The sequence below is a fragment of the Onychomys torridus genome, chromosome 1 (genome assembly GCF_903995425.1).
Source record: "Onychomys torridus chromosome 1, mOncTor1.1, whole genome shotgun sequence".
NCBI classification, from domain to species: Eukaryota; Metazoa; Chordata; class Mammalia; order Rodentia; family Cricetidae; genus Onychomys; species Onychomys torridus.
The window spans coordinates 117,259,506-117,281,605 of NC_050443.1; the positions used below are offsets into that span (position 1 = coordinate 117,259,506).

The following is a 22,100-nucleotide window of genomic DNA, read 5'->3' on the forward strand; positions in this document are numbered from 1 at the left end:
GCAGCAGAGACATGCTGTGTGAAATGTGTGGCCAGACTGCACCAATCCCTGCTTCCTTGGTGCATGGCCTTGATGCTACAGGCTGAAAAGTGCCGAGTCCTGTGTTAGGAAGATGCTGTGTCACAGTGTCCCTCGTGGTTACCTTGCCTCAGACTGAATTCCAGTTGTAGATACCACAGGGTGTCTTTGTAGCTTTGAGGTAGGGAGGGTTTCTTTCAGAATGTGCAGCTTAGAAAGATAAGACTCACATATTTGCCATGTTAAAGAGAGCCATATTGTTACAGATATTCAGAACAAAAGAAGATCTAAGTCACCTTATGGAAAACATCTTATGCAGCACACGTCACTGACAGAAATGAGTGTTTACACCAAGAACTGCACATTGATAAGGAAAAGAAAAGCTTGTGGGCTAGAGCAGCAGAACATCTGAAGGGAGAGGTGCAGTGGGCACTGAGGCCTGGGCACCTGCAGGCCAGTGGCCTTTGAGAGGGAGGTTTCACCTCTACTGTCCCTTCAGTGTGCTGTGTGGCAGTGGTGCATGCCTTGCTGCTCTGGCTTTGAAGAGAAGGCTGAGGGCTGTCGGGTACCTTCCTGTACATTTCCTGCACAGTGCCATTTGCTCTTGGCTGGATTCAGCTTTTACCTGGACCATACTTCTAGCCATAGAGCTTTCTGTACTGTTTATTTCAGTACTAGTCAGCTGTTGCTGATTCTCTCAGCCTTTGTTTGTCTGAACGAGGTTATTGTTCTCATTTTTTGAAAGCTGCATTTATTGGGAATGAATAGGAGCTTGTCAGTTCCCTCACTACTTCAAGGGCGCCGTGCCATTGTCTTCTGTGTTTCATTGTTTCTGACCAGAGCCCAGCCCTTGTGTCCATCTTCATCTTCTTGTATATAATGTGCTTTCCCCAAGGCTCGCTTTTCTCTACATGGAGCTGCTTTGTAGCAGCTCAGTTTGCTGTGCTCTGCTTTAATATTGTTTCATTTGACCAGGTTTGAAGAACATTAGTCCCTCTGTGTCTGCAGGTGCTGCTCTTCACACACACACACACACACACACACACACACACCCGCCTTCCCTTAGATTCAGTGTTGCCCAGAGAGGCTCCGCCATTCCCTATGGAGTGGGAGCCCCTACTGCACTGCTGTACAGGGGAGCCCACTCTCAGTCCATCCTGTGAAACCCCAATTCTCATTGGTCAGCACCGACAGCTCCTTTCTTCTGTACATTTCTATTTTCCTTTAGGGCTCTGATCATATTTATATTCACCATTTTAAGATTCTTTCAGCTAATCCTATTACATTTGCCTTTCTGGGTCTGGATCTGTTGATAGCCTATTTCAGAAAAAATTTCAGCACTAATTTGTTGCTCCTTCCCATGTCAGGTAAATTTTTAATCACATTTCGGGGGGGGGGGGGCGTGCACAAGTGTACCAGTGGTATGTGTGTGGAGGTCAGACAGGAACTTGCAGGAATTGGTTCTCTTCTTCCGCCTTGTTTGTTGTCTTGGGGATTGAACTCAAAGGAAATGCTAGTTGCTGTCACTGTCCTTACTGTGGGGCATGGGCTCCTCGGTTGCTTTAGGTAATGGCTCCTCACCTCTGTAGATTCCTTTTTGGTCAGGTTCAGGTGTGAGCAGCAGACATTGGAAGTCACCTATCCATGTGTATGCCCTAAGTGAGTCCCAAGTATGCCCATTAGTGTCTTCATCCTGGAGAGGCCTTGGGGCGTAGGCATCTCATGGGCCTGAGTGGAGACCGAGCCTACTCTGTGGGCTGCTCTCCAAGTGCCGAGGATACACTGAACTTTGGTTTCACCTTGGCTGTCACGGATCCTCCTCTCTCCCCTCCCCTCCCTCTCGCTTTGCCCCATTAGTGGCTGTGTGGGCCTCTAGGTATGTGAAAAAGTTTTAACCAGGGCCTTAGGACTGGGAGCACATCTGTGGGAAGGCGTGGCCTTTGGGCTTTGCTTACTGTGCTCATTCCTTCACTCCCAGGGAACTGCTATCAAGTGACGCAATGAAAGAATACAACAGGGCGCGTGTCTACCTGGATGAAAACTACAAGTCACAGGAGCACTTCACGGTGAGTCGTCTCTAAGCTGTGGCATGGGCCCCAGGCCAAGGGAACCCGAGTCTTGGCTGAGTTGGCTTGTGTGCTCTTTCACAGCATAGTGTGACTGTCTCACATCCTAACGGCTGTTGGGTGGTCTGAGTCCACCGAAGACTGCCAGTGCTGCCAGCTAAGCTTAAATCCCAGACAAAGTGTGGGCAGGACCTGGGATGCTGATGGCCAGGGAAGGGAGGCTGGCCTTGGAGTGTGTGACATTAGAGGAGAAGTCTAGGGTCTGGAGGCTGGCTTAGATGAGAGACTGGACTGGAACCTAGCCTGCTCTGGTGAGCTAACGCCCCTCTGTTCCTGGGCTTGCCTATCACTTTGTAAGCCATGAGCAGGCCTGCTTCAGAACAGTGTACCTTAGCATCAGGTTAAGAAGAACTGCTCCCCTTCTACGGGGTCCTGCATCTGGGGCCCAGTGCAGGGTAGCTACTTTAGGAGGAGGGGGTAGGCCGTGGGAGGCAGGAACTCTTGGGAGATGTTTGAACGCTTTAATAACGGTTGGTTTGGAGGACAGTGTCTCAAACTGTGGGGTGCCCAGGCCTTCGGGGGTTAACTTTCTGTTCTTTCTGCCCCGTGCCTTTTACTTCATCCTCTGTCACTTTGTCCCGTCCATAGGTGCTGCTTCTCTCCTCCACGAGGGGAGATCTGGCAGGGATCCTTGTCTGTCAGCCCATCTTCTGCCTTGGGCTGGCCTGAGCAGCTGCTCTCCTTCTGATGGAGCTGTATGGAGAGCTGTGACAAGGGTGTGTGTCATGGTGGGCAGAGCAGCGATATGACTCCTCTGCCCTGCATGGTGGTGACTTTGGGGTTGTCCTTAGGGTAGAGAACCCTTGTCATGGTTTCAGTCTCTGAGTTTGAGGCATCCAGTGCCAGGTTTATTCTAGCCTCTCAGAGACATTTTCTCTACATCTATCTTCCATCCACATTCGGGGTGCCCTTGCCTCTAGCTCTGTTCTGCTCAGAATACAGTCCTCCCATTTCCCCTTCTTCTTCCCTTTGCCCTTTCTGCTAGTGGCTGCTTCTCCCGAGCTCTGTTCTTCCTCCCTTCCTGTAAACAGCCTCTCCCCTTAGACTTGGGGAGTCACCCAGCTTCTTGTCTTTTCAAGTCAGGCCTACACAGATTAAAAAGATACGACCTATGGTGAGGATAGGCAAGAGTCTAGACACAACAGGAGAGAGGATAAACTGAAGAAAGCAATGGGAACTGCTGGAAATGAAATGGAGCAAACAGCCCATAAAGTGTCACTCTGAGATGATGTTACATGGCCTGACATCATGTCCCTGGGGCCTTCCAGAGGGCAGAGGAAACAGAGATGCTTGGAGAAATAATGGCTGAGGATTTCCACAGTTCCACAAAACTCACAAGCTCATAGATCTGCTTGTGGCAATGGGATTTCTAGCCAAGCTTCCAGACAGACTCTCTGTAAGGTACATCATCGTCAGACTGTGGAGCACCAGTGCTGAAAAGGCTCATCACCGTCTCTCCTCCGTCTTCCTGCCATCAAGGCCTAATTCCACTGCAGGTATCGTCTGTAGGAAGGTCTTTTCTCCATAACCCCCTTTAAATATATAGACACGATGATCTGAAAGCACAGGGAAAGGGAGGATAAGTCTCACATGTGCAAACAGGGCTGGTTTGGCACCGTGCGAGCCTTCATAGATGGACTGACAAGGGAAGGAGACCACTGCTTGAGGATAGAGCACGGTTTGTGATAAACCTGCTTTGCTCTCCGTTGCTTGTCCAGTGGTGACTATGCCTTGCCATTCTTATCCAGGTACCCAGTCTCTGTCAGCCACAGTGTGGTGTGAAGTGCCTCCCTGTCGGACTGAGTGGTGATGATCAAGGGCTCTCCATGTCTGTGTGGAGTCATTGTAGGTAGCAGAGAGTAGAGGTCACTTATTCACTTATCCCAGATTGTAACTACAGTGGCCCTGAGTCTTGGAGCACCATCCACTTCATATGCCTCCACTGCAGCCCCTTGGTGTGTCATGGTCTTTAGTGGGAACCTTAGGCTGTCCTGGTAGGAAGGACCTACACCCCTGAGGTCCTGAACAGAATTGGCAGCATCTGGCTGCTGGGTAGCCATCCTCCTGCCCAGCCTGGTACCCTGTAGCTTCAGACAGAGAAATTTAATCTTTGTAAGATTGATGGTATCAGCTGAGTGTTTTTAGCTGAGTCTGGTTCAAATAATAGGCCATTAATTGAAAAAGGAAATTGAGATGAATTTATCTTATACATAAATGCTGTCACGGGCATTAATAGGGATCAGAAAATAGTGGCCTGTTTCCAGCAAGCTGCTGAACTGAATACACTGCACCTGCTGTATGAGCCTGCTGTGGGGGGGGGGGGGGGGTGGGGGCGGGAGCTCCTGGGAATGGGGTGGCCTGTTAGGGTAAGATCTGCTGTTTCTGTTGCTGGGACTGCCCTAGGGGCTTAGAGTAGGAGACTTGCAAATGCCCCTTGCTGCCAGGAGGTGGCACCAGCGCAGCACTTTAGCCACAGTGTTCCCTACAGGGCTTGTTCCTAAGAGCATTTTATACGTAAATGGGTACATTAAATTTTGTGTGCTTATTGTGGCTAGCATATGTGTCTGTTGATATGAGATGAACGTCTGTGGTCTATGCTCTATAGAGACCATGAAAATAGCCCCTCATTTCTGGGCCCTGGCTTTGTTGTCACTGACTGCTCCTTGCTAGTTTTACATTGAAAGTCATGTGTCAGAAGTCTGGGTCTTCAGAGGTTCTGCCAGAATGGCGTGTTGGATTATTACCACTGGAAAGTCTTGGTCCCCATCCTGTTTCTTGTGTTTGAATGTTTCCACTTGAACAGAGGGGATTGGCCTTGGGCCAACACAGTGATTACTTGTGAATCACATGAGAGGCAGGAATGAGCATACTATGTCTGGGAACACTGAGAGTGCCTGGCTCTACTTCCTGGGAGAGCCTACCTTGGTTGTCTTAGCTTGGTTTTGTTCGCTGTTTCCTTCTGGGATTGACCATAAAGGTGCCCAGTCATATGTTTAGAGTCATTGAATGAACTGGTCTCCTAGCAGAGCACTGGAGGGCTGGGAGTGTGGAGTAATTGTGAATACATCCACAACCCCTCTGGGTGGAATGGGAGAAGGCAGTGGTATCTTGGAGAGAGGGTGACAGTCATGAGCAGAAGAGAGAATTGGAGGCTGTTGGTGGGTGTGTTTAATATCAGGGACTAAAGAGGGTCCCTAGCTGAGTTACGAGGAACATGGCTGCAAAGAGGTGAACTCAGGAAGGCATGAGGGGAGCAGGAAATGGAGGCCCAGAAGTCAAAGTGTGGTGAGAAAGTTCCCCAAGGTGGGTTTTCAGGGAGCTAGAGGCTATATCACTCTCCACACTGCCCTTTCAGGCCAGACCCAAGAAGAAGGAGACAACATCCAGGTGGTAGGGCCAAGGGGTCTGCGCAGTCTGTGGAAGCTGGCATTACTGAGACTATAGCAAAGGTGGCTTTGAGGCTGTACCATCCAGAGAATGGTAGGTACGTTTCCTGTTTGGTCATGTGGTGGTGTCCTGCTCATGCTTTTGTGTTAACCCCAGAGAACAAGGTGCCACCAGTTTAAACATCAGTGAGGTAAGTGAAACATTCAGCTCTTCTGTTGAAGTGAGTTGTGTGTGACTGCAGCTGCCTGTAGCAGGAACTAAAGGAGCAAATGATGTGCTCCCCAAGTGGGAGAATCCTTCTGGGTATTCAGGCCACCACACTGTTCTGTCTTTCCTGCTCTGGGGCCCAGAGGTCTCCTTTAGCTAGTCCTGATCAACCCTTTTCCCATTTCTTCCCAGCACCACCTGGGGTAGGAGTCGGGGATAGTAACATAGATTGCATACTCCTGCAGACCAAATCATCACTGTTGGGCCCCAGAATGTCAGATGTCCATGGCATGCTCCTGAAAGACATCTGCAAAGAGATGCACTGAAAGAAAAAATCTTGCCATCCAGCCATCCTCTGTGGGCTGGGGCCATCATTGCCACATTCCTGGCCTTTCTGTCATCTTAGCTACCTGTGACACTCACTGTTACCTGGCCTTTGCACTGGATTGCCTGTCCACTTCTTCTCAGGCACTTGTGCCCTAGCCTCTTCCTGAGGGACTTCTGGCTTCTAGAGTAGGTGTTCTTCTACTGGTGGGCACACCTTAGCCAGGGCCACTCCTCACTGCCAGAGACTGGCTCAGTGAGGACAGGGGCTTTGCCTTTAGAGGAAATGGCTCTCCCACTTGGTATAAAAGTGCAACATGTGTTGGTGTGAGGAGCCCCTGTGCAACAATTATGTTGATAGAACAGCCATGGAAATCTGTATTAACCGTTTGGCATGTAACATGGAGCTATGACTTCATAAGAAAAGTGATTTGAACAAAATGAAGAACAAACCTGACCTTTACAAAGTTGGACTCCACAGTAGAGTTGAGGTTTTTCTTGGGTGTGCCAGGTAGGAGCCCTGGGTTGCTTATTCACAGGGTGGCTCTCTTGGGCCTGCCAGGTGAGATGGGCCCAAGAAGGAGGGCCCCCAGCTGGAAACTGAGCTCTGTGCTATGTGGATGGAAGATAGAAACATGATCCTGAACTGGTATGGATGATACCCAGGGTTCAGAGGATGGGAGGGGGGAGGGGAGAGGAGGAAGAGAGAGAGAAAGAGAAAGAAAAAGAGCTCTCACCTGGTACTTGAACTGCCTCCCTGAGTTTATGCCTCTCACCCCCAGTGTTGGAGATGAACTTTGAAGGCCACTCCCAGGGCACTCAGCATCACAGAGTGGCACAGTTGAGTTTCACAGTAATCCAGCCATGCAGATTGGACACTGAGGAAGTACCTGGGTGAAGTTTTCCAAGTCGCTGCTAGTGTTATTGATCAGGCACTCTAGCAGCATGGAAATCATGTGTCTGATTTAGCCAGCCACTCAGAGGAGCGTAGAAAACACATCGCTTACCTCCTGACAAGCTGGCGCATCAATAAGAATACGTGAGGTAATGGCTTCCTTGTACTACTCTAGCTCCAAAATGGCAAAGAGAGGAAGAGATTGAAAATTTATTTTCGTATAATTCCACTGCTGTCTTGTTTTGCTGCTGAAGAAAAGCATTGCAGCATGGGGGTGTTCATCAATGCTTTGCTGGTTGCTCATCTGGCCTGGGAAGCCAGAGCTCACTCTAGTGGACTTCAGACATGGCCTGGAGGTAGCCACGCTTATCACCTCCTGTCCCAGGTGACCTGCCATCTGAAGTTTTGGTGCCTGAGTAGGGGATCTAAAGTGCAGGTCCAGGCCTATGGTCCTTGCCTGGCTTCAGAGCCAGCCTCAGTGGCCTCTTGAAGCTGCAGCTGATTCAGTAGCATTGCTGCTGGGAACCGGAAAGGCAGTAGGTCTCTCGGATTTACTTCTGTCTGTACCCAGGAGAGGGCACTGGTTGGAACCTTGAGAGCTGGTGAGATCTGGCCAAAGCTCTTGTTTTCTGGGCTAAAGATGCTACAGAGCCAGGGTACAGGTGGGAATATTCCCTTTCCATGTGGGTTTTCTTGACCAGCTAGGGGAGGAGGAGCCACACCTTACTAATAACTTAATGTGGGAGCAGAAAGACTTCATTGGTGTGGGTGACGCAGCTCCTGAGAGGTCTGAGAAGGCTTAGCTAGCTGTCATAGGTCCCCAGGAATGGCACAGTGCCAGTGGGGCACTTGATAAGAGATGGCATCTGTAGGTTTCTCAGTTCCATGTCCTGCCTGGACCTGGGACTGCCCATATCCTGCCTCAGGCCAGGGAGGAGGCTGTATAGCTGGACATAGAACATTCTTGGAGGTTGCACATGCTTCTTGAGGTGCAGGTGCCTGGAGAAAATCTTGCATGCTATGCTGTTGATGGCAGGCACAGGTGTGGTAGCTGGAATGGGTAGAGCAATGGTGTTTAGGGAGCTTAAGAGGATTCTGTCCTCATTTGTTCCCCAAGGAATCTTATTCATGAGCAGTCTGTGTGGGCTGTGGAGTGATGGCAGTTGAATGGGGTCCTGGGCAGGCCAGAGACAGACTCCCAATGTCCTGTCTGATTCAGGGACAGTAGCAGGCCAAGGGTGGCTCCAGTTGGCGAAGGTTCAGGGACAGCAGCTCTGTCAGTGCAGAAGCCCTGCTGTCTGCTCAAGGCTCTTACCTGGCAGAAGGCCTTGGGCCTGCCAGTCAGGATTGCCTAGACATCTGGATGCTGCTCACTTGTGGGCTGGTAGTTCCTTTCCTGCCCTCATACAAGGTCAGTGTCTCGTTCTTTACTTTCTCCTGTTTGGCTTCCAGCACTGTTGGGAATAAGTGTTTCTTGGAGGTCCAAGAAACAAGCTAGAGCACTTGGACATAAGACACGTGACTCTGCTTTTACCTGGGTGCCCTGGGGTTTCCTGGGCTCTGGAACTTATTTGAAGAGTGTGGTGTGGGGTGTGATAGTGATGGTGAAGTTAGGGTTAAGGGGGCGCATGAGATGCTGAAGGCTGATAAGGAGCTGTCACAGTGTGATGTACACATTTACCTTCACTCCCTGAGTGAGCTCAAAGGCTCCTGCCCTGTGTGGCCTGATTGCCCCAGCAGAAGCTCTGGTGCTGGTGTTGAGGGTGTGACTGAGGGGTGGAGGTTACCCCTTCCTGGAAGACCCCTTCCCACCACAGTATGAGGGGGTCTCTCCCTGCTCTAAGACATTAGGGGAAATTTGTGGGAAATTAATGGAGTTTGCTGGTGTTCTTTGATCTGAGGAAGAGGAAGGAAAGGCAAATGTGTTTATGATGAGGGACTAATCTTTGCCAGAAGCCCCCTCTGCACTGGGCCCTGCCCTCCTCCTCCTCACCTGAGACCTGATGAAGTGAGGAGCAAGATTGGTTTTCTGAGGGCACTGGGCGCCCTGTGCTCAGTTAAATCATGGCTGTCTGCACCCCTGGCGGGTGATGACCTGCCCTCCTGCCTCGGCACCACGGCCCTTCGGGATGTGATGATGTGCAACCACAGCAGCCGGGCTGCAGTGAAGGTGAAACTGTCGTATCGATCTTTTTAGCACTAAAATATGAGCCACTTTACGCCGTTCCCCGCTGCTGTGATGTGAAAAATAATAACTCGGATCCAAATTAAAAATATTGATCCCTGGAAGGTGTTGAAAGTAAATAAACACCTTCCGAAGTTTTCGGGTCAGCCGAGGAATGGTGCTCAGCAATAAATGTGTCGGCACGTCAGAGTCAGGGTTCTTGATCTGTTTTTCCTCTGAATTGATTTTTCATTATTTACTTCCTAAAAGTGTTGGAATTTGGTCCTCTGCCGTTAAATCCCAGTGTTTGGGCAAATGATTTCTTTGGGGCTTATGAGGTGCTCCTGACCCACTCCCTCATTGATTGATTGATTTTTGACTCAATGAGCTTGCAGTCTACGCTTTATTTAGGACTTCCATCATAATTTTTTATACATTTAGGCTTGACTTTTTTATTTCCCTGTAACAGATGAGCTGACATTGGGCTATCAAACTGGGGGAAACAATTGCCACGAGGTTAATTTTGTTGCGGGCTCCATGCATTGTGTGGAGGTGTGAGGTTTTCCCTAGTATAGCCCAGGCCCTGGAGGGAGTCTGCCTGGCCCAGGACATATGTTTAGAATACCTAGGAGGGTGGTGCCTGTAGGGACCCCAGGATTTGTAAGTGCCTGGCACTGGTTCTCATGAGCTCGAGGACAAGCTGAGACTTGTCCTTAGGAAGTCCCTTCAGAAGGCAGCTGAGAGCTATTACTAGCTATGTCTCTACCTGGCCGGGCAGGAAGAGCAGGGGCACCACACAGGGCAACATTGTTGGCCCATCCTCACTGGGTTTTCCTGGGTGGAAAACATGACCATGCCACTCATCCTGCCATCTTTAGGGGTGAGGGATCCTACTCACCAACATCCAGACAGGGATTCTGAGTCTGTCAAAGCTGTGTAGGTTAGATGTTAGAGAGCTGCCTGCAGAGAAGAAGGGGTAACCTTGGATCCAGCAGCTTCAGTACAGGCCCAGTACCTTTCTGCTCTGTCAGTAGCTTCTCATGCTTTTTGTTCTTGGTGCCAGGCAGGCTCAGCTGTGTGCCTATGGGCAGTGGGCAGATCCTGATGCATCCCTGCTGGCATTAGGCAGACTAAGATGTTCCCCTTGGACATTGAGAAGACCCATATGTGCTCATTGGGCATCAAATAGATCCAGATTGCCCATATGAGTGTCTACCAGATCTAGATATGCCCCTGTTGGCATCTGGTAGACACTGATGTGCCCAGTAAACATGGGGCAGACCCAGCTATTCCCCTCTGGGAATTAGATAGATGCAGATGTGCCCCTGTGGGTGTCCACTGGATCCAGACTTGTCCCTGTGAGCACCAGGCATGCTCCAAGGTGCTTCTGCAAGTGTTGAGAACCCTCAGATATGCCTTTGCAGGTGCTGAGGACCTCAGATGTACCCCTGTAGGTGTCAAACCGACCTAGGTATGTTCTATGCATGTCAGGAGATCCAGATGTGCCTTTTGAATGTTGGCTAGGACAAAATGTGCCCCTGTGGGCATTGAAAGACTCAGCTGTGGGGGTGTTCATAGGGCTCTTTGTCATCCATGAGAAGCAGTTGCTTATGTTCCCATATTCTGTCTACTTTCTGATGGAGGAGTTTGGGGCAGAGAGCTAGAGTAACACGGTACTCATGCCAGAGCTTTCGTCTGCTTATCCACAAGTGTCTGCCAGAGCTCATGTGTCCCGTGACTAGCCCATCTCTCCACTGTCACTCATATTTGGACCTAAGGTAGTTGGGAACAAGAGGCTGGGATATCTACTGATGGATTTCGGACAGGGAGGGAGCACCACAGGCATTCTGAGAAGGCTCAGTGCTGGAAGGAGGGATGGGGCCACCAGCTTGGGACTAGGTATCCTTGATTGAGTCTATGGCCTCTCACAAGGGTGGAGTAGCCCTGGCCAACTATGTTGCCTGCTTGCCATGGATGATTGGTTTTAAGAAAAGAGCACTTCAACCTGGTTTAGGGAGCATTGATTGAAGAGGAGGTGACAATAGCTGGCTGGTGTGAAGGATGTTGCTATGTGACCCCCAACACCTCCTCTCTTCAACATCATTCTGGCATTACCTCCCCTAGGTGTGGTACTGTGGAAATGCCACCAATCCATCAATACCATGTTTGGGATAGGAGATAACCAGAGCCCAAGTCATCTTTACATATACGGTTGGCTCCCCTGGGATGATGTGGTGACTGCTAGGCCACATTCACCTCCCAAATTCCAGATGCCCATGATTAGATGGGAATGATGCAGCTTCTTATGGGACTGTTTTTTTGCCAGATAGTGGTGCCTAGCTCACCTCTGGCAGCAGCTGGACAAGAGTCTCAGAGGGAGGCACACATGCTCTATGCCACAGGGAGGCTCACCAAGTAACTACACAGAGGAGTTCTGGGATACTGCCAGCCATCTCTTTAAGGGACAGAGAGGACAGGGACATTGATTTTCTTCTCAGGAACCAAAGTCTACCAAGCTTAGCCAAGACCTTGGGCCTGCTTCCCTATCCTGAGGGTGACATACAGCCTGCTTATTGGCCCTGGAAAACCAGGGTGTGCTCCTGTGTGTTGGGCCTGCTGCTGGCCTGAGACACAGACACAAGGATGGCTACCCTGCCCCCTGCCTGCCCTCGGGACATATGTTGTAGGCTGATGAATACAGAGGGTGTAGTTGAGATGTTGGCTGAGGCTTTGAGAGTACATTAGGATGAGGAACATCTTATGAAATCAGTGTGGAGTGTTGTTCACTCAGCTCACCTAACTAGTGAACCCTGTACAATGGGTTTTCTGTGCCAGGGAGTTCAGTCAGGGCTGTGTGGATCACAGAAGAAGGACCAAAGTCTCCACTGAGCATGAAGCCCCAACACTTGAAGCCAGCTGAATCTATTGGTCCTACTGGCCAGTCACTCCAGCAGAGCTAGCTGGATTCCGATAATGTCATTTTGTGTGCTTTGCTGGGCACAGTAGCCGACGTCCCAGGTTAACATCAATATGCAGGTATGGGTGACCCAAGCCACATCGAAATATGCCAGGCAGGTAGTGCTTACATTCTGGTAGTTGCCAAGGAGCCCTTAGTGGCCAGCACTGCCTGAGCTGGGTCCTCAAAGCTGCTGAGCACTAGGCTGTCTTGAGCAGAAGTGAATCCAAGAGAAGTTTAGGAACTCGCCCAGAGCACAGCACAGTGGAAGCCTATGCGTCAGTTGGAATAATACATCTAATGCTCTGACATGAAGGAACAGACAGGTACTTAAACCAACACACGTGAGGACATATAGGAAGCACCTGGCATGATGGTGGAGGTAGAGCATGCCTTGGGGACCTGGTGTCCAGGGAGCAGGTGTTGCATTGAGCAGCACAGGGAGGGTCTCTCATCACTGGTACATAGAATATCTGAGCATGATTGGCAGGGAGAGGGGAAGCCAGAGTTATGCCATGCTTAGAGCATCAAAGAAAGAATTAGGGTGTGACCAGGTGGTCAGTGGGGACTGCTGCAGGATTTGGGGGAGAGAGGAGGCAGTCATCTAGGGGCAGGCTGGTTGTTTCTAATTTAAAGGTCTATCTGATTTAGCCTTAAGGTCATACTGAAGTAAATTCACAAAGTGGACTAGAAATAGTGATCCAACCTGGTTTGTTTTCATTTTTCTTGACTTCAGTCTTCTGCCTTTCGAAAGAGAGACACAAGGTCAGACCTTAGGTGGAGACCAGTGGGGAACTCCCGTATCCTAGTGGGACATGGAAACCAGATGGAATGTGGCCAATCCTATAAATGAAGCTGTGTTTTAGTTCCTTTCCCACATGCCTTCTCCTCCGTCCACCTCACACTGTGCCCCAGGGACACACTTTCATCTTTTGTGCTGGGTTTGAGGAATCAACCCAGAGACAAACAAGAACTGTTTGAGATGTAGGATCAACTTTGTGAATTAACTGCATTGGAACAATGAGACAAGTTTCCTGCAGTGAGCCACCAGGGTGCAGTGCTCTCACAAGTGGCCAGAACTGGGTTTGTTGACATGCAAGTACTTCGTTTAGATCTTTGACATCTTGTCCCATGTCCAGTGGCTTGCAAGCTATCAATTTGTAAATGATTCCATGGGGAAGCTGAAATTTAAATAACACCAAAATATGAACTATTCTGTACTATATTCGGTCAGTGCTATGTAAGACCCATATTGTGAGAGCCTAGCATGCTGCTTGCACAAATCAGTGAGATCTGAGTATGTGGAGCTGTACTAGGCTCAGGGGAGGCCCAGTAGTATTTGATATATCTATTCTACCCAGGTTGACATGATGCTTCAATGCCGTTCTAATCAATATTGGAGCAGAGTTTTTTGTAGAAATCAAAAATCTGGATTTAGGTTTTATGGAAGTGTACGGACCTACGGTGGCCACAGCGACACTAAAACTGGACAGAGTTGGAGGGCTCATCTTGCCTGATCAAGACTTGCTACAAATCTACAATGGGCAAGACAATGGAGCGTTAGCAGAAAACCAGAGCTACAGGCCAAGAGCTAGAGAGGGGCCTGGGAGTCATTTGGGTTAGGATGTCTTCAAGACTCTGGGGGCTGGGATTTCAAGGGCATACTACCTTTGAGTTTTGACAAAGGTGTCCAGGCTGCTCAGCCATGAGGGTGTATGACCTGCTTAAGGGATGAGTGACCCTTCTGACCACTTGCCGTGAGTCAACCCCAGCGTTCACCAGAAACTGTGGAAATTAACTTCCATGTGGTCACAAGCCTGGGGGGAAGTGACGACAGAACATGGCAGGTGTCATGAAATGAAACATTGGTGGTTTTGCAGAGTAGAGGCAGTTCACAGCCACGAGACAACATTGCAATCTTACCTGACCAGAATTTGCACTTGAAGTTCTTCATGTAAAGAACTTACCAATCCATAAAAGTAGGACAGAGGGCCTGATTTTTATCATGGGGGAGATCTGAACAGACTTATCAGTAAGATGCAGAAGTGGCAGGTGGGAGTGAAAGGTGCTCACCTTCTGGCCACCAAGGCAGTGTCCTTGTCTCTGAGTCCTTCAACCAGCAACATAGCTTCCAGTACTAAGTACTGTCCCTCTGGGTGCTGACAGTGTCCAGTTTACAAGTGAGGAAACCCCCTCATATCTGGACTCTGGACTGCTTCTGGGGCTAGGCTCCAATTTTACATGAACCCATCTTTCACAGAAGGTGTAAAGCATAAAGCCTCAGGCTTCACACGTGTCCCTGTGTCTGGTACTAGAAGGTCTGCTGTGGGAGCACACGTGGGATAAGGACCAAGGAGAAGCCTCATCTGAGGGCAGCAAGGAGCATGTGCCCTGCTGACCCTGTAGCCACAGCCATGGCTAATTGTGACATCTGGTCTCATGACTCTTGACTGTCCCCCCCCAGGGGTCCTCCACCTCCAAAACTGTGGACATTGTGTCTGCAGTAAAAGCAGATTCTGTGGTCAGGGTGCCCAAAGCCTTCAGGGGCCTGTGTTTGCAATCATGGCTTCTACTCCTGCCCTTCCCTTCTACTCGCATAGGGCATTGGCTGGTGGTGGCTGTGTCAGTCAGTTCGGGACCCTGGTTTCTGTGAGCAGGAGAGCAGTGTGGAGTGGGAAACCCTGTGGCTGCTGGCTGCATGCATGGGGAGGGGTAATGGAGGCTTGACACTGCCGGCCTGCTGATCCAGGCCAGCCTGACTACTTCCCACCTAGGCCCTCAGTTACTGTATGTCTACCTTTGTCCTACGCTCTCTGGTGAGAAATCCCTAACAGGCCTTTGGTGAAGCTGAGCCAGGTGCCTGGTGGCGGCAGATCCATCAGGCTGCAGACAGGCATGATCGAGGACCATGTCACATGAGCCTAGGAAACAAATACACTGCAGGAAATGTATTGGTGAACAAACTGAAAGATTGTAAAGCTCTTAAGGACTTTGATGCTTGTTAGCATTTTTTGACAGAAAATCACTGAAGCAGTGGACATAAAAAAATAGTGCTGGTGTTCACGGTGTAGCTGCTCATTCTATTTATTTGGCCTCAAGTGACGTTTCTCTTTGGAGTCCCCTGTGAGCCTTGCCCTGCTTCCCTAGACTATTTTTCCTGGGAGTTCCAGCAAGCCCCGGCCTCTGCCTCATGCGTGCCTGGTCTCCTTGAGGTGTCTTTACTCTGTGGATGGAGGCCAAGCCATCTCATGTAGTAGTGTATCCCCCTAGCCCTAACAAGCTTGGCCTCAGATGCAGGCGCATCCTGGGTCCTTGTCCTCTGGAACCCAGTTTGCAGGGCCTGTGGCACTCTGGTGGGGGCTGCTCTAGGGGCTTTTCTCCTCTGACCTCAGAGGTTTTCATGTAGATGATAGCTGGGTGTCCTGCAGTGGGCCCAGGGTCAAGGTCTCTGCATGTGTGCGAGGTATATGTGGCTTCAGTGGCTAGATCTCTGCACTCTTACCAAGTCCTCAACCATTTCCTTATTTGTGCTCAGTGCCCAGAACAAAGGTTTGAATGGTCTGCAGAAAAGGACTGTGGGAACTTCAGCATCTGGCCTGGCACCAGTCTACATAATTTGCTTCTCTAAAACCAGCCCCAGCCGGAGAGGGAGATGTTCTTGTCTGTGAGCCAGGTGGCCACTTTTAAGATGCAGCAGTGGGGGACAGCTGATTGATTGGTGTGTGCTCTAACCGTGTTTGCAGAGCTGTACCCTGCTGACCCTTTAGCCATGAGATGGTGGCCAGGGTCAGTTTTGCTGAGCAGTCTCTGGTTTCTGGTTAACCTCCAGAACATTTGGGTGTGGGTCAGTGTGATATCTGTAGGGTGTGGTGGTCAAGAGTGGGCTTTCACTGTGCCTCCTCTGGGTGATTAGGGTTGTGGTCTTTGGTCTTTATACTTAGTTCTCATCTCTTTTGGATTCATGTCCTTTAGACGGGCTGCTTGCTGTTACACAGTTTTAAACACAGCACTGTTTACATGAAGAGAGTGACCCAGGAGGACATAGTTGATGGCTTCTGTGCCTGGGTTCTTACTCTCCAGTTGACACTACTGAAGGACTTCCTCATCTTGTCTGTGGTGGAGCTTCACAGTTTACTTGTAGGGAGGAGCTGCACTGTCAGGTTGTCCCTCCTCTTCCAGGACTGTGGTAAATGGGTGGCTGAGCTTGACAGCCAAGAATGAGCTGTAGCCTACCCGGCACAGGCCCCCATTTTAAACCTCATGTGTCCAGGCCCCACTTCTGCAGATGTCCCTTGTTCTTACAAAGGCTGAGGACAAGTGCCAAGCTACCATCACCAGAAAGCATCATCCTAAATGTCTCAGGGTCACTGCAGTGCACCACAAAGCCACCAGGACATGGGGAGCCACAGCCATGCAAGTACCCTTCCCAAAGCAAAGCCAACTTCCTCACCTTCTCGTCTGTTGCATTGTGTGAGAAGATCTTAGTTTTCTTTCTTCCTTTAAAAAAAAATATTCGTGTGTCCATCTGTCATATGCAGGTGACTGTGTACATTTGGAAGTTAGGACAACTCTCAGGAGCTGGTTCTCTCCTGCCACTGTGGGATCCAGGGAGCAAACTCAGGTCATCAGTCCGAGCACACATACTTCCACTCACTGAGTCATCTTGTTAGCCCGATTTCTCATTTTGTTAGGGCAAAGTGGTGGTAAAACTTGAAGGAATTTTCTGTAACTTTTTCTAAGGGTTAGGAATTAAGGATGCCCTAACTGTGTTGTTCCTGTAGAGCATTTTCCTAAACCAAATATCTTGAGCTCTGGATTCCACTCAGATGTCTCCATAGCATGAGAACTTCTCACTGATGGTAACTTCCTCCAGGTCCTCATCTGTAAACTCTGGAAAGTACTTGTACTCAGCAGAAAAGGTGACCCATCTGAACATATTCTGCATTCTCACTCATCTTAAAACTGATTTCTACCAATGGTTGTTGGAGGAGGACATGAGCATGGGGAACCAGAGATTTTGTATGTGAGAACAAGAAAATGATGTAGTCCTTCAGTTCTGCAGGGGCATGTGAAAACTAACTGTACATGTCTCTTGCAGGATGTTTGAAGTTAGATAGTTTCAGTATGCATTCTTCCCTGGCTGGGGCGCCCTCCCCATCCAACTCCTGTAGCAGATTAAGGCCTGCAATTATCTGAGTAGATCTGAAAGATTGGCCATTCATTGTGCAAACATCTCTCAAACGGAAATTGTTACACTTTGCTCTTCATCTTGAAATGAATGTTTGGTTGTCAATTTTTATTGCTGATGTAATGAATAAGGCCCAGTGACGGCCACTGTCCCTGAGGCAGCCTCAGCCCATGGGCAGAAAAGTGCTGGTGTGGAGCACTATGGGCATCCCACTCCACTGTGCACTTGGCCCCTGGAATCCAAGCAGAGTGGTGATTTTTCCCCTTTAATTTTCTTTGTATTACTGTTCCCACTGTCTACACCGAAAGAAGATGCCTGGCTGCTGGTTCCTGAGCTGGAGCTGGGCAGCAGGATTGGACAGGCAGTTCTGGTCCATGGCTGGCGAGTTTTATGTATCTCTTTATGAGTCCAGCAATGCAATGATAACACGGAGCTTGTCTCATAAATGCTGCTGTATAGCTTGGGACAGCAAGCACTTGCATGTGACCCAGATTATCTAAGCCGCAGTCCCTTTGGGTTGGAGCAAGTCTCTTTAATAAATGTTGGCTGTCCTTCCAACCGTCATAATTATTTAAAGGGTTTTCAAAAGAGAGGGGACAAATCAAATCAGGCCATTGCTGCCGTATCCCATTGTGGAGGTAAGTGTATTTGTAAAACGTGGGTCTTGTTAGAGTCTCCTCCCAGTTTTCATCTATTATCACAATAATTGAGTTTGTAGCTGGAATTAAATTCATCAAATTGTGTTATCCTCTTTAGAAATTGGATAGGCACCCTGGCAGGGCGAGGCAGAAGTTAATCCGCTTTGCTAAAGCCTCCAGTGGCACCATGAAGCAGGGTGAGGAGGCTCAAGCATCTTCTGTCACCTCAGACACGGTGTGATTCCTTCTCGATCCCCAGTGCAAATAATGACATTTGAATCGAGCATTAACAGGCTTAATTACTTTAAAATTGTCATTTTAATTTACACTGATATAGTATTGATCATACAAGCAGAGATTAAGCTGTTCAGCGGAGCGGATGATGGGGAATTAAACATTAAAGGGTCCTCGAGGGGCTGTGCACACTGCCTGGCGTGCGCCGGAAGAGGGATGATAGTTCTTCGTAATGAACTGGCGGCATGCGAGGACATGAATCTTGGGCTTCTGGAAAAGGGGAAATAATGGGGTTTGGGACGCATTTGCAGGTTATTCATTCGCTGCCATGCGCCAGTTCTCCAGTGATTCATCCACCTTGCCGGCGTTTATTTATCCAGCAGATTCCGGAGCTCTGACCTTTTGCTAAGTACACTGAGCATAAGTTAGAGTGGAGATTTTTCAGGTGCAACTTTTTATCAGTGTTTGTTATTTTTTCTTATTTCCAAATGGCATCCAACAGAGTGATTCCAGGATTTGGATGTTCTCATGTCTGCAGGCCCTTGCAGATGGTCCAGTGGTGAGAGTAAGGTATTTGGGGGAAGGTGTGTCTGGGGGTGTGTGTCTCATGCACTACTGTAGACATTTCAAGGGTAGTCCAAACTTTAGTCTCACATCCCTTTGTATGGACGGATGTCATGAGATGCCACACTTGTACCCTTTGCCCCACTCCCCAGTTTTTAAGTTTTCTGGCACAGACTTGTTGCTGTAACTATTTAGATACTAGGAAGAGAGTTGAGAAGAAAGAAGGCACTTCTGTCTCAGAAGCAAATGTATCTGACAGATTCCTTTTGGCTAAAATGAGAACCCATCAAATCTTTTAACCTCAGAAAGGTCTACTTTTCTTAGGTTACGTCATAAAAACTTAAGTGATTGATTTTTATGCTCACCAGGGAGTGATGAAATTCTTGGTCACTATCCATAATGGCTTTATTTTAAACTGTGGACTGGAGATTTAATTAAAGTATAATCAGGGAACTAAAAGAGTGCTGATGCTTTACCTCAAGGTGGACACTAGTGTGCATGGGACCTTAGAAGGGCTTTTTTTTTGTTTTGTTTTTTGTTTTTTGGTTTTTTTTCGAAACAGGGTTTATTTGTGTAGTCCTGATTGTCTTGGAACTTGCTCTGTAGACCAGGTTGGCCTCGAACTCACAGAGATCTGCCTGCCTCTGATTCCCAAGCCCTGGGATTAAAGACATGTGCCACTACCACCCAAAGGGCTTGTTATTGCAAGTGTTTCCTGGATGCTAGTAGGGCTCATCACTGTGAGCGGGCAAAGCTCGAGACCTCATTGTTGCACATGTACAGGGGGTGCTAAAAGGCCTCCTCATTCCTGGAGATGTCTTTTCAGAAGTTAAGGACTTGTTGCACAGCTTAGTGGTTGTGGCCTTTTTGATGACACTTGTCCTTTGTTGATGCCTATATCCTTTTATGAGCACCTCTGTGATCCCATAAGATTCCTAGCAGCTACTGTGCACTGAGCACAGCCCACCTACTGGGTGTTGTTTCAACCCTTGGCCATTGTCACAGAGGGCAAAGCTGGGATGCTGAGCATAGAGTAATGTGTGGCACTGGGTAGCAGATTTCAGGCAAGTGGTCCACTGATGGTGCCACTGTCCTAGGCCCAACTGTGGCCTCTTTGAACTGGAACATAGGGAAATACATGTTCTCCTCCAGTGTATAGGTTTGGGATTATTAGCAGTAACAGGAGGGGGAGAGAGTTCCAAGTCCCATTTTATAAGCCAGAGACCCTCGGGGACTGGCACGTGAATGGGTTAGCCTTTTTTCAATTTCTCCTCCTCCTCCTCCTCCTCCTCCTCCTCCTCCTCCTCCTCCTCCTCCTCCCCCCCCCCCCCCGCTCCTCCTCCTCCTCCTCCCCCTCCCCCTTCTTCTTCTTCTTCTTCTTCTTCTTCTTCTTCTTCTTCTTCTTCTTCTTCTTCTTCTTCTTCTTCTTCTTCTCAGACTGGTAAGGCTTCATAGGCATGGAGCCATGTAGAGATAGCTCTCTCTACTCCTGCTACCTAAATGCCTCCATGCAGGGGGCAAGTTTGGTTCAGATTATGTGGATGTGTTAGGATCCCAGAGCTTAATTCTAGAAGAGCTGGTTCTCCCATGTTCTCTCCCCACTCCTTTGTCTTCTTGGTGTTTGCGCACTAACTTTGTGTTAGATTATGGAGACCCTGTACTGTAAGTCATCAGAGGCAATTGTGTGCTTCATTCCTGGCCTGGCAGAAATTCTGTCCACTCCACCTTGGGCAGTTTCCTTTCTCTTCAAGGCTCACCCACATTCTGGTCTTTATGTGGTGGTTCCATCTTGATCCCTCTCGCTTACTTCTCCCTCACCTAAGGTGCCTTCCCTCTGGCTCTGTCTATACTGGCTCCTGCAGGGACTCCATCCACAGCCCTGCGGTCTCTCCCTATTCTGTGGCCCTGCATGCCCTGTGCCACTCCTTAGCCCTTCCTCCTCTTCAACCTCTACTTCTTCCACTGGCCACAACTCTCTTCCAGAAAATCCCTTTGTCTCTTGCTCCACTGAAACCTAGATGCCCAACCATTTGAAATCAGTTTTCCCTGGGTCCTCTGTGTCAATAGAATCCCACATGTCACCTGCCATCCTTCCTCTTCCCCTAGCTCGTCTTCACTCACCTGCAAGACTAGTAACCAGTAAGAAAGGACACAGTTGACCTCCAACTGGAGGTCAAGTGGCAGTCAAGGGGGTATTTGCCCCTGACTCAGATGCAGCCGGTGCTATCCTTAGTGGCCTTCCAGGAGGCCCTGCAGTGGTGGATCCCTGGGATTGCTGGCATGCCCTTCTTCCATGACCTGTACTTCCCTGCTTCTGTCCTGATATTCTGGCACCATTTCTTCCTTTAAATGAGAATGGCAGACACGTGCAAGGTCAGGACAGTGGTGCTGAGTCTGGAAAGTGCAAACATCAGGTCCGCTTGATGGGTGTCACTTTTCCTTGGTCTTTGTCTGTAAGGTCTAATTTATAACAAGGCCATTAGTGGGAGATAGCTTGTTTTGGACATCTTTCCCGTAAGAGTTCTTCGTGATTTGCCTCAGAAAAGAGGTGAAGGTCTCCTTGCAGATGGTTAAAGCCCCAAGCCCTGATGCTTGCAATACCAGGTCAGGGACAGAGTGTGCCGAAGCCCCTTTTCTTCTCGGGGTAGCCTTGGTTCTTTCTTTCTGGTTGAGGCAGAGGTCGTGTTTTGGGTCTGGGGGAGGCACATTCAGGTGGGAAATTGGAAGCACTGAGATTGTTTCTCTACTGTGGAGCTGGCCTTCCAGGCTAGCAGCCTTCCATGCTGGCCCTTTTATTTTGGCATCATCTAAGGACTTACTCTTGTGTGCTGAGGGAATAGATTCGGAAGAAATGACACCGTGAGAGAAGCGTCGGTTCCTATTGGATCCTGACACCAGCCCATAGTGCTTGGTAACCATGGGGATCTGAGGAATCCAGTGGTGTTCTTATCATCCCTGTGTCATAGAAAGGAAACAGGCAGAGGTTTTCAGTAGTTTGATGACTGTCCTGAGCCCCAAAGAGGCAGGCACAAGATGACACAGGGAGTCCTCACACTGGACTTGTGTTGTATGATCAGAGCTTAAGGACAGGCTCTTGCACACTGAGATCTGCCGGCTCCTCCTCTAGTTGCAGGGGTCGGGAGGAGAGCCCTGTGTCCTGATTGTGTTCACCAGACAGGCTCCTGACCTTTTCTGCTTTTATGACCATTATCACTTTCCTGGGTGGAGAGAGGTGGGCTCACTGGGTGGTAGCAACTCCAGAATTTAAAGGTAGAACAAGTTTTACTCATGCTTTGCATTTAATGGAAACTGCATTGATGAAAAGATACACAGTGAAGTACAAATAGGACAGAAGGAAATACCATCTGGAGCATGCCACATTCTGGGGCACACATTGTG

The 22,100-nt window shown here is 49.1% G+C and overlaps 1 protein-coding gene across 1 annotated transcript in view; it reads left to right on the forward strand.

Annotated features, from left to right (window-relative positions):
* Inpp5a (inositol polyphosphate-5-phosphatase A) overlaps positions 1–22,100 on the forward strand; it is a 199,398-nt gene that overhangs the window by 97,033 nt on the left and 80,265 nt on the right. The window contains exon 4 of the mRNA XM_036198061.1: positions 1,997–2,084. Coding sequence (XP_036053954.1) covers positions 1,997–2,084 — 88 coding nt within the window. The remainder of the gene's footprint in view (positions 1–1,996; positions 2,085–22,100) is intronic.